At 37.7% G+C, this 17691-nt stretch overlaps 1 protein-coding gene and 1 pseudogene across 1 annotated transcript; both read right to left on the bottom strand.

Annotated features, from left to right (window-relative positions):
- Positions 1–343: 343 nt before the first annotated feature.
- Positions 344–1073, bottom strand: LOC122059406. The gene has a single exon (XM_042622178.1). It carries the CDS (start codon positions 956–958, stop codon positions 371–373), a length of 588 nt encoding a protein of 195 aa, XP_042478112.1. The 5' UTR covers positions 959–1073; the 3' UTR covers positions 344–370.
- Positions 1074–2277: 1204 nt separating this feature from the next.
- Positions 2278–14934, bottom strand: LOC122059884 (annotated as a pseudogene).
- Positions 14935–17691: the final 2757 nt, after the last annotated feature.

The raw sequence follows: 17691 nt of genomic DNA, 5'->3' as shown, positions 1-17691 counted from the left end.
TTTTTTAACAATTGATTTTGTGGATATGGCCATATCAATGGTTGAGGGCTTGAGTTCAGATCATCCGATTTTCCCTAGAGCTCTCTCCATCACAATTTTCTGTGTGAGGAGATTCCATTTCTGGTCGCTTGCTTTAAGAGAGAATTATCCACTACCAACTACCGTTGCCGACTCTATAGAGTCCCTAATTCCCAGCAGAGGTGCTATGAACACATCTTGATTTTTAAGTTCTAAATACAAATAATATTATGTAGATTGGAATTTTATTATATATAAAAGAAAAAAAAAAAAAAACACACAGAAAGAGAGAGAGAGAGAGAGAGAGAGAGAGAGAGAGAGTCTATTTGTTAATCCAAAATGACTCTAAATACTAATAGCCATAATCATAAGAAAAATTAGAGACACCAACCATAGCTGAAAGCACTTGGGTAACAATGTAAACGCTGCCAACTAAGATGGTTATGACCAGAATTGCAGTGATTGGGTTCTTCAAAAGCTCCAGAATAGGCTGGAACACAGTGTAAATAACTCCAGTGCTCACTGTAACAATATATAGACCATATCTCCTCATATTGTCCCAAAACTCCTCTACCAAAGGCCCTTCAGGACCCAGAGCCAAGGCTTTATTCCCATCTTCTATCCCTGCAAGTAGAACTGCCAACCCAAGTGAAGCAGCACCCAATATCACAAACCTTTGGAGCCCATCAGTCCTTCTCTGTGAAGGTCTAGGGACATCGGGTTTGAAGCTGAAGCTGGTGAGAGGCTTCTTCTTGTCCCTGTTGCTTTCCTCAGTGAACCTTTTTATAATTAGGCTTTGTTGTTTTGGACCTGAAGGGTTTCTTCTTGGCTTGGTTTTGAGGGGAAGGATGAGACCGGTGGTAGGTTCAGCTGTTGGCCTATTGAGGTTAGATTGCATCGGCAAAGAAATATGAGATTTCAGGGCACAGGTTATTGTCATCTTACTATTCTCTCTGTCTTTCTTTCTCTCTCTGCTCCTGTGATAGTAATACCAGACTCCCAAGTGGTTTTCTTCTCTTCAAGAACGAGTGGCTGTCGTGGAGTGTCTTGGGCTAAGCCTTATCTATTGCATATCTATATGTAGTGTTTTCAAGTTGGTTCAAGAAGGGTTAGCCCCAGTTGAACCGTTTATACCGATTCAGATCGGATCGGTGACTATTTGTCGGTTTTGCCCTTGGTTTTTTAAAAAGTATAATTTTTTTACTGTTTTACCTCTAAATCGTTAAGGGTAATGGATCCAGAACGGTCAAAGATCGGAGATCAATCTTAGCTAATACCAATACAATATAGCCGATACAACTGATACAATACTTATACTTGAAACCATGATTGGATATGAACTCAAGTTCAGTTTAACTCTATGAACTTATTGTTCAGAAGCCCTAGGCTGTGCATAGTCTTCTACTGAATGCATTTTTTTCTTATCGAATTTTATTTTTTATTGGAAGTTTAGTGAGATGTATTATTAACTCAAGCTTTGGTTAAAATAGAAAGAAAACAAAAGAAAAACGTAAGAAAACAAAAAAACTAATGAAGCCATGATGAGATTGTGTCTTTCTTTTTATTTTGTTATATTTTTAGTCAAAATTTATTTTATTTTAATGAAAATATTTTATGTGGGAGAGTGAAAGCCCCAACAACCAGACACATGGGGGGCTAAATAATCAACCCACCTCCCATGAAAGGGTGATGTTTTTATAAATACTTCCTCATATACTCCCATTGGCCCTTGCACAAGTGTAGAAACCACACTTCCCCTTTATTTTCTTACCAAGCAAACACACCTTTATTGCTCTTGAAAGAAAGAAAAAGAAAAATGTGACCAAATAGGTGCAATTAAGCTTCCACAAGACACATGCTAACTAGCATATTGTAATAGCTACGGATAACAAAAAACTGTCCCTGAGGATCAAAATAATCTCTCACCTCCGCAGCATGATACATTGATGGGTGTGAATGGTCTCGTGAGATAGAGGACTCCAAATGTGAGATTATCAAATTTAAACCAGAACAAACAAACAAGCGTCTATTAAAAGAGAAAATCTAATTCCCTTGGTTGTCTGGGGTTTTTGTTGGCTTTACAGTACCAATACTTGGTATTTGGTTCTCAAGATAGGAGATCTAAAGATTTTTCATGAGGCAACCAAAGGTATTGGTTGGTTGTCTCGGGTTGAAAGTGTATTTCCATTTATCATAACCCCTTGTATTCGTCACATTGCGTGCAGCAACACTTACCACGTTTTATCCACAATGATAACATAAAAAATTGACAGCCTAAAGTTGCTTTCAGTGAATCAGTTTCATACTTACATTCAAGTCCTCTCCCCTGCAGCACTCAGAGTCTCAGACAATAAAGTAGACTGATCTCTCTATCATTCGACTCTACTGTATTCACTAGACTTTGTTCACCCCCCCGCCCCCCCAAAAAAATAAATAAAGGTGACAACATGACCCAGTCTACATGTTACTATGGGGGAAACAAATAAGATTTCAGACTCTTGCTGCCCTACACAATCTCACCAAAATGAGAATTAGCCAAGTCCATGTAGTTCCCTGGCGGCTTGCTTCTGTTGCAGAGGACGTGCAGACCAATTGAAGGAATCCATCCAGCAAAATAATTACAACTGAGTGAACTCCCATCACTGATCAGTAAATGGTGTTACCATTCAGGTGGTGAAGAACTCAGTCGATCACTGACTTCTACTTTTAAAGGGTCACCTTCCTTTTAATGCACAGCATTTCTACAACCCCACTCCAAAAAGGAAATGAAGCAACATCATCTGTACTTAAGAAATTAGTATCAAGTTGCAACAAAAGAAAATGTGTAAAATTCCATGAATTTAAGGGCAGAAAGAGGATTTCCCTATGAATCGTCCTCCGAACCAACTTTTTGCCTTTTCCACTTGCAAGCTGCTTCCAAGATTTTGAGATTTGGAGCCTGAGTTTCCTCTGGAAAGAGGTAGTCGTAATACTCTTCAAAACTGCACAGATCATCAAAATTAGGACCAACTCGGCTAGAACATTTTCCCATTTATTTGCCGAAGAAAAGTAGCTTAAATCAAGCAAGTTAAATTATTAATTAGATGCCCCATGCTGTTTGACCAACAACACCAAATGAAAGAGATGTTGGTTGTGTTGCAGCATTTGCATGGCAACCATTCATCCAACCCCCACATCTTAGAATATCTTTCATCACATTCACCCCTCAAAAGAAGACAAGGAATATGTTTCACCAGATAATAAATATGCCAATGCTAATACCCTTTCAAAGAATAGAGCAACAGAAAGTTGGACATACCCAGCTGGACCATCCTCAGATACAATCGGCCTCTTCTTTTTGAGCTTCTTTGGTAGCTTATTCTTGACTAAACTTTCATCTCCAATGGTGCCAAAGCTCTTCTCCATGTCAAGGCACTCTTCCAAAAGCATGGCCCTTTCCTCTTTTGGTTCAGGTGCAGATGTTCTGAAGTAGTTAACTGCCCTTTCAAAGACCCCTGGCGGATGACAGAATGATCAACATCTAGATTGTAAGTTTGTAACTATGCATCAAACTTTCAAAAACAATATCTCGATACATCTTGCTTACTTCTAGCATGCTGGAGGCACTGCTTCTTCTGTTCATGAAGGGAAGACAAATCATTCTCCTCCGCCATGTTCATACCCTTGTCCTCTTGCAAAGCAAGAGATGCTTCAAACTTTGAGTAACTAATCCACACCTTTAAGTCCTTGGTTCGATCTAGCAGCCTTTCATACAGTTGCCTGGTTCTTTCGTATTAACTTCTGATATGTCAAAGTCAATGTATATGCCTGTTGCCCAAGGAATATAACTATCGTCAATTTTCACTATACGCAGTTTTTCTTTTTATTTATTTTTAATTGATATTTGCTCCAGTGAAGAAATTAACTGTAACGAAACAAAGAGCTAGTCTATATACAAAGATGTGACATTAGGCATCAATATAATATCAGCTGTGAATAAACATATAAAAAGCAGATATTTCAGAAGCCAATGATTTACTGATGATGAGATACCCACCTTTGGGTGATGTAGATATGGCCCCACAATTTGGCATTACCTACAGAGAAGGAAGAAGGCTCAGGGCCAGTATTAATGGCCACCGAACTGGCCTACTTTGATTCAGTTTGGGCCAACAGAAGAATCAATTCGATCAGGGCAGCAGTAGCTTAATTTGTTAGTCAGTTTTTCAATTAGTTATTTTTGGAGACTTGTTTGTTAGTTAGTGAGTCAGTTATAGTTGAAATTTGGTTTGTTAGAGAGTTAGTTATAGTTGAGATAGGGTTTCTATTAATAATGTTACTTGGTCTTTAAGACTTAAGTGTTACTTATAATAGGCGTCTTCGGTTTACTTTCCTATTTGGGTTATGATAACTCTTCCCTAAATGTAATCAGCAAAGGTACAGCCTATATATATGGCTGATCAGATGTAATGGAGATACGATTGATTGAATGAAATTTTCTCTTGCTGTTTTGTGAAGATTTGCCTGAGAGAGGTTGCGTTAATCAGCTGTGAGAGCTGAGGGTGAGAAACCCAGGACTGAGAGTCCATTCACCCTCAACTCCAATTCGATCCACCCATCCATCCCTATCTTGTTCTTTGTTTTTCCATTATCAACAGTTCTTGAGAGCAGCATTTGAAGACCAATTGAAGCCATTCAAGTCACCTACAGTTTCTGGGCAGAAGACTACAGCCATCCCATCACAAGGCACCAATCGATCTCCATCAAATCTAGGGTTTTCAGCATCCTATCGAATTCCAGTTCAGGCACTTACAGTAGCCTGCTCCACCTGGGCTTTTGAGGGTTTGTTCCTGGCCACAAAAGGAGCCTTTGACCAGGATTTGAGAGCCTTTGGAGGCCTGCTGAACCTGCCACAAGAAATCTCCCAAACCCTAGTTTTATCTGCCAGGGTTTTCTATTCTCTGCTGCTGCCTGTACACAGATCTGTTACAAGCCATATTTGGAGGATTTGTTCACATTCACAAGAAGACCACTCGATCCCAGTTTGGAGTCCATCTGAGATCCATAACTGCTGTTCTTGGAAATCAACAGCAGTTTCCTGCTTTGTTCTAAATCTGGTTTCCTGGTTTCCCCTGTTTGAGGTGTTTTATTTGATTGGAGTTCTGGGAATATTCTTGGGGGTTATTGCTCAGTCAATACCCTTACATTATTGGGTCTTCAATAATTAAAAAATCCATCCAAAGAGTGAGCTAGGCGTTATTCAGTTCCCAAAACTAAATCATTGCAATTAGAATTTCAGCAAGAGGGGTAGCATTAAGAGGAAGCAGTCTCACTACTTTGAAATTATAAATTAGTACCTTTTCATAGACTGAGTGAACAATACTTAGTAGGTAGGAGGAGTGTCTTCATATATGAGTGTGTGTTGTGTGTGTTGAAAAAGGGTGAGGGCGTAAACATACACAATTACTTATCCATACTTATTGGTTAAATTCTCAATGAAAACAAGTGACAATAATTGTGCGGTGATTGTTCAGGGAAATTGTACAAGAAGTTTAAAAAGAAATGAGTTAGGGCAATTCTGAAAATAAAGGGCAGAAATAGAACTGCCACTATACTAAAATACTTTGAACAGCAAGCACTCCAATTCAAGAACCAAAATTGTAACTTCAAAGTTATACCCAACGTCAAAAAAAAAAAAAAAAAAAAGAGTAATGCCTACACCATACCTTCCACAATAACTCTGGCATATCCAATGCATGTTGGGCTATTGCAAGCTCGAAAATAGATCTAGCCCTCTCCGTCTCGCTTAATGACCTTTCCAGCTCCGCATGTTTGCTCCATGCATAGCAGTTCTCTGGAGCCCATTCCAAATACTTCTCATATAGTTTTCTGCAACGATCAATATTTCCAAGCTGCAACTCTATCTCGATATATTTCTTAAATATATGTTTTTGATAGGCATAGCTATAAGTACAAACCCACCGCCAACTATGATAGTTTATCAGAATTAAAAACACAATGACTACCTTATCTTTAGGAGCCTTCCCAATTGCATTGCCTAGTATTTGCCGTGCAGCTTTCAGATTTTTCTGGCATATTTCAAATTGCGCAGCTAATAACCAAATTTTGGCAAATGAGAACTTCTCGTGGGGAATCAGCTTAAGGCACTCCCTATGCAAAAATTCAATGAGACAGAATTCCAAGGAATATTTACCCATATGAAAACCATTACCATTTGCCAACAAAGAGATACACAAGAGAGAGGGAAGTCCATGATCTTTCACTTCAAAGTATATTATACTGGCAGCCGCAAAGCAATGATTGGGATATGAATTAATAATCACATTTTACATTTGTTTTGAATTGTTAACCAGTGATTGTGTAGGAAGTTCAAGTTTTGATGCACACAGACCAGTGTAGTCTCTGGGTTGGAAGAGGTGGATTAGTCGGCACAGATTCAGTTAACTGGCAGACCACCACCAATTGTCCCTCAAAGAACAGCCAGTATGGCCAGATACATCCAATCCAGGTTGGGATTGGCAGTGTCCAATCTGGTCTGCAATACTGAGATCTAAGTTGTGAGTAAAAGACCACTCTTACTGGTATCGAGCAAGGTTTGATACTGATTTATGACAAATTTCATTTAAGTAAATGATTTTATATTTGTTATTTCATTTACTTATGAGTTATGATATTATTCATAAATAAGTAAATACCCCTTATTTGAATCTAATAGAAATAGTTAAAAATTCAAATTCCAAAAGGATAAAAAAGTCAACCCCCCTAGTTCAACAACAAAAACTGAATTTTCGATTGTAGAAATGATTTTCAACTTTTAAATGCTGGGATTTTTCTCAAATCTGGAAATTCCATTAATCTTAAAATTTTACTAAAAACTAAAGGAGCAGTAAAATAATCTTTTAATTTGATGTCCATAAATTTATTTTCATTCCAACAAATCCAATATTGCTTAAATCTAAGTTGTATTGGCCAAGGTTTTTTTTTTTTCCAATCAAAATTTATTTGAATTGCGCAAATGTTGTTAAAATCGCATGGAAGCTTAGTTTGGCTGTCCATAAATGAATAGAATATAAAATAAAAAATTCAAAAACAAAAAATTGAATTTGTGGAGAGAGAAATGGACACATAAGCCAATCATTGCATCATGATGAATTTTTTACCGCACTTTTGGATTTTAGCAATGTTCTACAATTATAAGATTTATGGAATTTTCATACTTGAGAAAAACCCCAGTATTTGAAAGTTGAAAATTGCCTCTCTACAACCAAAAACTCGGTTTTTGTTCTTTAACTGGGGTGAATTTTTAACTATTTTTATTGGATTCAAGTAAGGGATATTTTCTTATTTATGAATAATATCTTAAGTAAATGAAATAAAAAATATAAATAAGTACCACACAGCTGAGAAAAACACCATAAGTACCATTTTGGGTGTTCTATTTGTGAAATAGTTCATGGATTAGCTTTGAAAGGAAAAAAAAATAGCATGTACCCAAAAAAAAAACACTGTATAGGGGTCGAAAACCAAGAATTCCACATAGCCCAAAAAAATACCTGGTTTTCCTGAAATATCATTGGTTTCAACGAGATTTAGAACTTTGGCATTAAAAATGAAGATGGTAATGTACTAATAAGGGATGAGGACTGAAAGATTATATTACCCATCAAGATACCACATGTCGTAGATATGTACAAAAAATTAGGGTGTCTGAAATAAAAATAAAAATAAAAATTTTAAAAAAATAAAAAAATCTTTAAGGAATCCATAGTTTATCTTGGCTAACCAAGACGTTTAATAAGATTATGAACACAAGGAAAATGCCAGATAAATGGAGGAGAAGCATTGCGGTTCTGATTTACAAAAAAAAAAAAAAAAAAGGTGATACTCAAAGTTGCAATAACTATAAAGGCATAACATTATGAGTCATACAATGAAATTATAGGAGAAGGTTAATGAAACCCACCTTAAGACAAGAAATTACTATTATAAACAATCAATTTGGTTTTTTGCTAGGAAGATCCACGACAGAAACTATTTAATTGGGAGACTCATAGAAAGATTTAGCGATCACAAAAAAGATCTTCATATGGTCTTTATTAGCGTAGAAAAAGTTTACGACAAAGTCCCCAGAGAGTTAATCTGGCAAATACTAAAGAAGTGTTTCAAATAAATATGTGGACATAATTAAAGATATATATGATGGTGTGGTGACTAGTGTAACCACTGTGGGAGATCAAGGTAATGAATTCCCAATTACACCAAGGATCAACTTTAAGCCCTTATTTGTTTGTGTTTTATCCATAATTATTAAGGCGTTGGTAAGGTGCTAGTAAGGCGCTAATGCGCTCGAGAGAGATAAAGGCAGTAAGCCGCTTTATGTTGGGTATGAAAGGCAATTGTCTTATGTTGTAAGGCGCTATAAGGCACCTAAGGCAACCGCCTTATTGGCTTTTAAAAAAAAAAATGTTTTTTCAGCTGATTTATAAATATTCCAAAATAGACTTCATGATTGGCTGGTGCATAAATTTTGATGCACATGAGGTACACTGGATTAAAAGCTAATGACTTAAAACTCTACCAAAAAAACACGATATTCTCGCAAAACCCCAAATCGCTCCACAGCTAATGGTGAAGCACTCCAGCGGTCCCTCCTCCTTCGATTCTTCTTTGGCGGCCTTTGGCGAAGGCTCCTTCCCCTCTCTCCAAGTATGTTGTTTATTTTTTTATTTTTCTGATTTTTCTCATCTTCTTTGTGAGAATTTTTTTTTTCTTTCTTCTTCTTTCTCTCCCTTCTTCTTTCATCTTCATCTGTTCATCAGTCTTACGACTCTCAAGTCTTAATAGTTTTTTTTTTTTTTTTACCTATGGTGTGACCATGAGAGTTGTAAGACTCTTGCTGATGCAGTAGAATCATTCCACACCCTTACCTTTATCCCCCTTCTTTCTTCTTGCCTCATAATTCTTTTCTTCTATTTATTCGATTTCTTCTTCCTATACTTCCTCAGTCGTTTGAAATTTTCTGTATTTACTGGTTATACTCTGTTTTGAGTGGCAGACTAGACAGAGGGAGAGGAGTTTAATCTCCCTCATTCCTGAACCTTTGAGCCTAAAAGTGGGTGGTGTATTAAAACAAAGGGGCAATTCTGGTAGTGTAGTTTGGGGCCAAAACGCAGTTACTGTGAGAAGAACCAGTTTCTTCAAACACAGTTGATTCCTGTTCTTCCACTAAGTCTGCTTTCCAGAAATTTATTCTGCAAATAGTGTCTTCTCTTTTGACTTATTGTGATAGTGATGTTGTGTGTTTCTCTTTCCTCTTACGTTAGCTGTGTGTTTCTCATACCTAGCAATTGAAAATTATTGGGATTGATCAAAGTTGGGCCCTTACATATTAGTAATGAATACTTGTATATTTAAAGTCTTCTTTTCTTTATATTTATAATTTTGTTTCATAATTATGTATTTATATATTATATGTTAATATTTTATGATCATCATGATTATGATTGATGAATGCTGATTGATGATTGATGAAGATGAATACCTTGCATTTGTATGAAGTATGAACCTTTAATATTTATTTAGCATATGAGTAGTAGGATTCAACTAGGATTTGAGTATTACGATGCCTTATGCCCGCCTTATCGCTAAGGCGCTCTGAAAGACCCTCAAAAGCCTCGGTTGTTTCACCGCCTTAATAACTATGGTTTTATCATGAATGATTTAACTAGAGACCTTCAAAATAAGGTTCTTTGGTGTATGTTTTTTGTTGATGATATTGTTTTGGTGGATGAAACAAAAGCAAGGATTAAAGCCCAGTTGGAGTTATGGAGATTAACTTGGGAATCAAAAGTTTGAAGATAAGTAAAATGAATATGGAGTACATGGTGTGTAACTTTAGTTACACTATGAAAGAAAATGACGTGAAAATTGACGAGAGAGAGAGAGAGGTACCGCAAAGTGATTATTTTAGGTATTTGGGTTCAATCATAAATAAATGTGGGGGTGATATAGAGGATGATGTTTCACAGAGAATTAAAATACGATGAATGAAGTGGCAAAGTGCGTCCAAAATATTGTGTGATCGATATATTCCTTTAAAACTTAAGGAAATTATAGGACTGTCATACGACTGGCTATAATGTATGCCATAGAGTGTTAGGCAGTTAAGAAGGATCATGTAGATAAACTCAGTGCAGCGGAGATGAGGATGTTGATATAGATGCGTGGCAAAACTGCGAAGGATAAAGTAAGGAATGATAATATTAAGGCTGATTTGGGAGTAACTCCGATACATAATAAGAGTAATGAGCATAGTTGTCACGGCGTCAAATCGATCCAAGGAGGTGGAGGGGTGGCTAATCGATTTGGCAATGAATCGCCCGTTTTGGCGTTGCCATGGCGGTCAAATCACCCATGTGTCATTTTTTATTTTTCCTATTTTTTAAAATTATTTAAGTATGCTACTTTTTTATTTTCCCTATTTTTTAAAGTTATTTAGCATGCTGCGAGTCTAGAATATATACCCTATAACATATAAAACCAACCGTACCATCCATTATGAACTCCTATAGTCCTATTATCCTACAAATTACAAAACAGAGTAACAAAGTATGTTAAGTGTTAACCAATAACATTAACATGATAACATCAAGTATTCAAGTTATAATATATAAAACAGAGTAGTAGAGTATGTTAAACAGTAACATTAACATTAAGTATACAACTATACAAGTTGTAAAGATAAACACTTGTTAAACAGTAACATTAACATATATGTTAACCAAAAACCAATAGAACAACATCAAAATCCAAAAAAAATTCAAATCAGTAGTCAGAAGCAACTTAACAAGTGATCCAAGAAAGGATTAAAATAAGGCAGTAAAACAAGCAATCCAATACTTCGATTCAGAACTAATTCTATATTTCTATTTATGCTGTTATGAAACATTAACCATAGAAGAAGGAACCGAGAAGGAGAAGAACTGAAGAAGAAGAAGAAGAAGAAGGAGAAGGAGAAGAAGAAGAATTCAGCAGCAGAAGACGGAGGAGAGAACTGAGAAGGAGAGAAGAAGAGAAGAAGGAACAGAGAAGGAGAAGAACTGAAGAAGAAGAAGGAGAAAGAGAAGCAGAGAAGAAGAAGAAGAAGAAGAAGAAGAAGAATCAGAAGACATAAGAGGAGAGAAGGAGAGAAGGAGAGAAGGAGAGAAGAAGAAGAAGAAGAAGAAGAAGAAGAAGAAGGAGAAGGAGAAAGAGAAGCAGAGAAGAAGAAGAATCAGAATTCAAAAGCAGAAGACGAAGAAGGAGGAGAGAACTGAGAAGGAGAGAAGATGAGAAGAAGGAACAGAGAAGGAGAAGAACTGAAGAAGAAGGAGAAAGAGAAGCAAAGAAGAAGAAGAAGAATTCAGCAGCAGAAGACGGAGGAGAGAACTGAGAAGGAGAGAAGAAGAGAAGAAGGAACAGAGAAGGAGAAGAACTGAAGAAGAAGAAGGAGAAAGAGAAGCAGAGAAGAAGAAGAAGGAGAAAGAGAAGCAGAGAAGAAGAAGAAGAAGAAGAAGAAGAATCAGAAGACATAAGAGGAGAGAAGGAGAGAAGAAGAGAAGAAGAGAAGAAGAGAAGAAGGAAGTCAGGAACAAAGAAGGAGAAAGAGAAGCAGAGCAGCAGACTAGCAGAGAAGAAGAAGAATAAGAAGCAGAAGACAAAGGAGGAGAGAAGGACTCAAGAAGAAGAAGAAGAAGAAGAAGAAGAAAAAGAAGCAGAGAAGAATAAGATGAAGAAGACGAAGAAGGAGAAGGAGAAGGAGAAAGACATCGCAAGCCCTTAGGCCCCTTACCTTCGTCTTCCTGCCGGATAAGGAGGAGGACGTCACTCGCGGTCGCAGACGGAAGCTTCGAGGGTTCAGGTTCACTAATGGAGAAGGAGAAGGAGAAGGAGAAGGAGAAGGAGAAGGTCACTCGCAGTCACAGGCGGAAGCTTCGAGGGTTCAAGTTCACTGCCAATCTGCCGGAGAAGGAGAAGGTCACTCGCAGTCGCAGGCGGAAGCTTCGAGGGTTCAGGTTCACTGCCGGAGAAGGAGAAGCTCACTCGCAATCGCAGGCGGAAGCTTCAAGGGTTTTCGACTTTCAATTTGAGAAATTGATAGTTGAGACTCGAGAGACTTCGAGGGTCTCTTTTCTATTTCACCTAATAGCAAGTAAAAAAAAAAAACAATACAAAAGGTGATCAATTAGTATAATAGGCATGCGATGGAGTCCATGGCGCCACCTATACGACCATGGCGGCCGCCAATCGTGACTCCCATAAATCGTTGTACTGCCATGCCTCAAATTTCCGCCAAGATGCCAAATCGCCGCCTAGGCGACGCCGTGACAACTATAGTTATAAGAAAGTCGTTTGAGGTGGCATGACCATATTCAACAGAGGCTTTTGGATGCTCCAATACAGATGAATGATTTGATTGAGATGGAAGGAACTAAAAGGGCCACAGACAAACCTAAAATGGCCCTAGGAGAAGTGGTGAGGAAATGCATGCATAGTTTATGCCTTGTATCAAGTATGACATTGAACAAAGCTGATTGGAGGGCAAGGATCCACGTAGCCAACCCCGTTTAGTTGGGATAAGGCTGAGTTGTTGTTGCTAACCCTATTTGGGCTCAAATTTGACATGTGAGCCAGCGCAGGGGACCTTTAGGTCACTTGGCAAAATATTCACATTTCAAGGGGGCTAACCATATGAGCCTCTCACAATGGACCATTAATTACTACATTATATGTTTACTAATTTATTTCCAAACTAATAAACATATTTTATATTAAATTTTTTTAGTACTCTTCTACATTTGAATTATGTAAACCTTCTGAATAGTTTGTGGATGGGTTTTTTTTTTCACTTTTAATTTAAATTAAACATTTATAAAACAATTTTCCATTGCACGGGTGTTTGCTAGTGAATTTAAGAAGAGAGATTATCTATACTGATCAAAGAAAATGGGAATATTTGAGTCATCAGTTTAATGGGGCGGAAACTTTGCATTAATGTAAGAGGATTTGAGTGCTTACAATAAAGTTCATAGACAACCAAAGCAAATGAATTTGCAAACACAAAGAGAAGGGGCAATTTATCCTCCATTGATCAATAACCATCTTCTACTTATGTAAGTGCCATTTTCGTACTCATCAGTTCCGTTAAACTATTTACACTGATGAACATAATGGGCAACAATAAGGCAGTAGGAGCCAATGTTTACTTTGTTAGGAAGGGGAAAAATACTACTTGAAAGCAAAAAATACCTGTAGACTTCTCTTGTTCTCTCCATATCCTGTGCATCAAGCTCCTCATAAAAAGCATAATTAATCCTGTATTTAAACACATACATTAAATGACCAAGCATCTACCAGTACAAGCTGAATAGAACTAAGAGGGAACTTGTAATATGGCCATTTTAAGATCAAGATCATCAGGAAACCTACCATAAGTAAATATACCGCTGCCAGTAACGCTTCTCTGCAGCCGGAGGAACATTTGTGATAGCATGCTCATAGACTTCCCTGATCCGGTCCTTATTTTCCACACTTTCTTCTAGACGGATGTAGTCAAACCATGAATTGTAGTTAAGAGGGTTCTTTCTAACCTCCTCTTTCCCACAATGGTATCCTCTATTCCCTCCCTATCACCATACTGCTTCTCAAATGCAACAAACTTTCTATAGAGATCCTCTGCCCTTCCCTTGGGTATGTGGTCAAGTGCATATTTATAAATGCACCTACCTCTCTGTCTCCTTACACCGTTCTTCGAACTCTGCAAATGCCACAAACAATTTTTCAGCCTCCTCGTCATCTGCCAATTTCTCAACAGCCCTCTCATAGCAATTTCTAGCTCTAGGCACCTCTCCATTTTTCATCTCGAATTTGGCATACCGAATCCAAGCTCCAACTCTAGGGTGACACCACACAAACCTTTCGAATATCGCCCTAGCTCGCTCAATCTCATTGTAGCGAAGCTCGAATTTAATGAAGGAGAGCCAACCTTGCTAGTCCAGCATCCACTTCATCCAGCGCTCGAAAATCTGTCGAGCACCAGCGACATTGCCAAGCATCTCCTCCATGTGTATGTACTTGTACCAAAGCTGATCGACACGAGGGAGAAGAGTAACAGCTCGGTCCCAAACGTTCCTGGCATGATTGATGAATTTGTTCTTCATCTTCACTTCGGCATACTTCAACCAAAGTGTGTGGTTTCAACAATCGACCTCCAACGCTCGTTCCCAAATCGATCGAGCACGAGCAAAATCCTTCTGGGATTCCTCCCATTGTGTGTACTGATCCACACGCCGATGTTCCATCGTACTCTGCGAATTAGGTCTTCGAGTTCTTTGCGCTTACGCAAGCGGTAATCGGAAAGCTTAGCCGAGTCGGTTATCTTTTGCTTCGTTGGTCTGATCTCCGCTTCTTGACGTTCACGAGCTTCCCTGAGAATCTGCTCTGCGGTAATCTGAACAGGAGCAGGAGTTTTATTCTTGACCCTCGTAGGTCGAGGGAGTTTCACCTCTGTATCTTTTCATCTTAGAAACCCTAATGAGGGGTCTGATTCTATTGCAGAGGCCATGGCGCACTTGAAGCCCAGAAACTTTAAAGCACTTGCACACAGAAACAAGTTCAGGCGTTCTAAATCGCCTTGTTTTTAAGATCAAAGACAGGATGGGGCAGTATTGGTAAGGTAGTTTCTGAGAGGATTCTCCGGCGGATCGCACGTCGCAGCGGTGGCCGAAGCCGCCAAATGGGAAAGCAGGGTCTCTCCTTTGAGTCCTCGCCTAGGCCCTCAGTCGGTCTCCGGCGGATCGAACGTTACATCCATTGGGTCCTACTGGGTTCGAGCCCATGTTTAGTTTGAAATTTTTGGAATGCATTACCGTAATTGATTCTGGGTCTAGAATGGATTTTGAAACACAATTCTCTCTCTCTTTTTTTTTTTTTTTTTTGGATAAACATCGCTGTTTTTCCCTGGGCTAAGGTGAAATATTAATTTGACCCATCATCTTTTTTAAAATATCAATTTGACCCATCACCTTTTCAAAAATATCACTCCCCTCCCTTGCAAAAAAAAGATGCTACCTAACCACCCCAATTATTAGATTTGGCTATTAAGTCAAGTTAAATTATTTTATAATCCCTAAAATACCCCCTTATATGTGTAATACCAAAACTACCCTTATCTTAAGTGAAAGCCCTCCATTGAATGAAAACCCCTTTTCCTCTTTCTCTAAAAAATTGTCGAAAACCGTAAGGAGCCCTAAGTTCGATTTGAAGCTTGAAAACTTTAAATCAACCACCAAAATAAAGATAAACAAGACTATTATGGAAATTGATGGTCCCATAGTGCCTGGTTTGTAAATCCCACAGCACAATCTTCATTTTCTTAGTCTATAATCTTGGTTCTCGTATCTACATTTGATTGTTACTTATTTTCATCAGTTTCAGAGCATGTGCCCCCAAACTACAACCCTTGAGGCGATAAAATTTTCTTCTGGTCACAAATGGTGAAACTACATATTGATGGTAAGATAAATAGGTTAACAAATGGAAGAAGATATCAAGTTTAACCAACCCACCCCCCTCCCCTTCTAAAAATAAAGGCACAGTCACAAAGATGGAAGCTACACTTAAACACTTACTTTTTCTTTCTAGTGTTGGGCGGAGGGGTGAAGTGTTTGAGAACTAGTATATTTCATTTATCTTCTGGTATTGTAATTTCATGGACTCTAATGTTTGTCATTTGCAAGTTCAGACGGTGTTTATGGTACCATTATGCATGCATTCGCCTGCCCTGCATATTGCAAAATGGATAATCAGAAATTCCCTCAATTCAAACCCAAAATATTCTCACTGGCTCTCCTTCTAACTTTTGGGGGTATCTTACCTATGCAACAGAGAGAACCTTCGGTTCAGCGATAATGAGGGAAGAACTTACAACGATTGAAGGATGGGTACCGTATTGCAAGAACTTGCAGCGATTGAAGACAATTCAGAGAGAACTTGCAATGGCCAAAACCTGAGGTCTTCAAGCTTCAAATCACACTTAGGCCCCTTACGGTTTCGAACAATTTTTCAGAGAGGGAAAGGGGTTTTCATTCGATGGGGGCTTTCACTTAAGATAAGGGTAGTTTTGGTATTACACAAATAGGGGGTATTTTGGGGATTATAAAAAAATGTCACTTGACTTAACAACCAAATATAACAGTTGGGGTTGATAGATAGCATATTTTTCTTGTAGGGGAGGAGAGTGATATTTTTATAAAGGGGGTGGGTAAAATTGATATTTCGCCTTAATTTGGGGGAGGGGAGTGATGTTTTTTTTTTTTTTTTTCCCTCTTTCCTTTCTTTCCTTTTCTTACCAATCAAACACATTCTTACTAATCTCCAAGAAATAAATGATGAAACAGATGTAATGACCATGGCGACAAAACTCAACCTCTAGAATCAATCACTTGTACCTTTAATCTTTTGCCTTATGAGTCCAATGATTAATAACTTATAAAGTCTTTTTTTTTCTTCCAATTTTTATAGGAAATACTTGCAAGTAAGAAATCTCTCCCCTCAATACCAGAACGATTATTCTCTGTAGTAAGTGCAACGATGCAATGAGCATTAGATGGTCGAAAGCATCTAAGCATGCGCCTCGAGGTCATCTTGGCCATCTGATGCCCACTGCACCTCGCACTCACTGCAAATAATGTTTTCACTCAACAACATGTTACATGGATGGGTGTGAATGACAAAAAACCCTAACCATGTGGCTAATCAAATTTGCACTAACAACAAATAAGCATGAGTAAACCTTTAAAACATCATAGTAGTGACATTTGATGTAGAGATCGCTTATAAGTGTATTTAGAACTTGACATATTCTTTTGATTGTCTTTTATTTTATTTTTAACAAATTTTAAAGTAAAAAATAAAAAAAAATATTTTTAAAATAATTTGAAAATGACTTACCATGTCATTACCAAAATTGTTCATAGTCTTGTTGCTTCTTTTTTTTAAAGTATACACATGGAATGACAAGATCCTCCCTCACTAATATATATATATATATATATATATATTATATGGGCAAGTGTTTTCTCTATCCTCGAACGACCCATGCATCTAGAAACAAGGACACGTGTCTCTAGGAGGGCACGATAGTCCTTCTGCCCCTTGTGTCTGTGGCCCAAGGGCCACTCACGGACATAAACTTTATCCCTTATTATATATAATAAAGGGAGAAATAATAAAATTATTAATTATTTGACACCACCGTAATGGGGGGTTTTCTTATTGACACCCCAAACAGTGTAAAATAATTTGTAATCTCTTCCTGTCTTTTGCCCTTTTAGTGTAAGCATATTTTTTGAGGAGGGTAAATACTATCAATCGAATTCTACTAAACCCCCTTCCAAACCCCCCTCCACCAAAAAAAAAAAAAAAATGTACTCATAAAAATGGCATAGCAAAGATAAATCATTTTCAAACTATTTTTATATTTTTATAACCATTTATACCATTAACCAACAAAAAAAAAAAAAATCAGATATAAGAGAAGGGGCAATTAAAGGAAAGTGTCTAACATTTTAAAGGAAAGAGAATGTTACCTGGTGGCGCAAGCATCTTCAACGCAGCACGGTCATTCCATATCGT

The sequence above is a fragment of the Macadamia integrifolia genome, chromosome 13 (assembly GCF_013358625.1).
Source record: "Macadamia integrifolia cultivar HAES 741 chromosome 13, SCU_Mint_v3, whole genome shotgun sequence".
Taxonomy (NCBI): Eukaryota; Viridiplantae; Streptophyta; class Magnoliopsida; order Proteales; family Proteaceae; genus Macadamia; species Macadamia integrifolia.
The sequence above is the reverse complement of the archived record's forward strand: the minus strand, read 5'-3'. Positions and strand labels throughout refer to the sequence as shown.

Excerpts from the sequence above, each read along its gene's own strand:
- LOC122059406 (XM_042622178.1), bottom strand. The coding sequence starts at position 958 with ATGACAATAACCTGTGCCCTGAAATCTCATATTTCTTTGCCGATGCAA.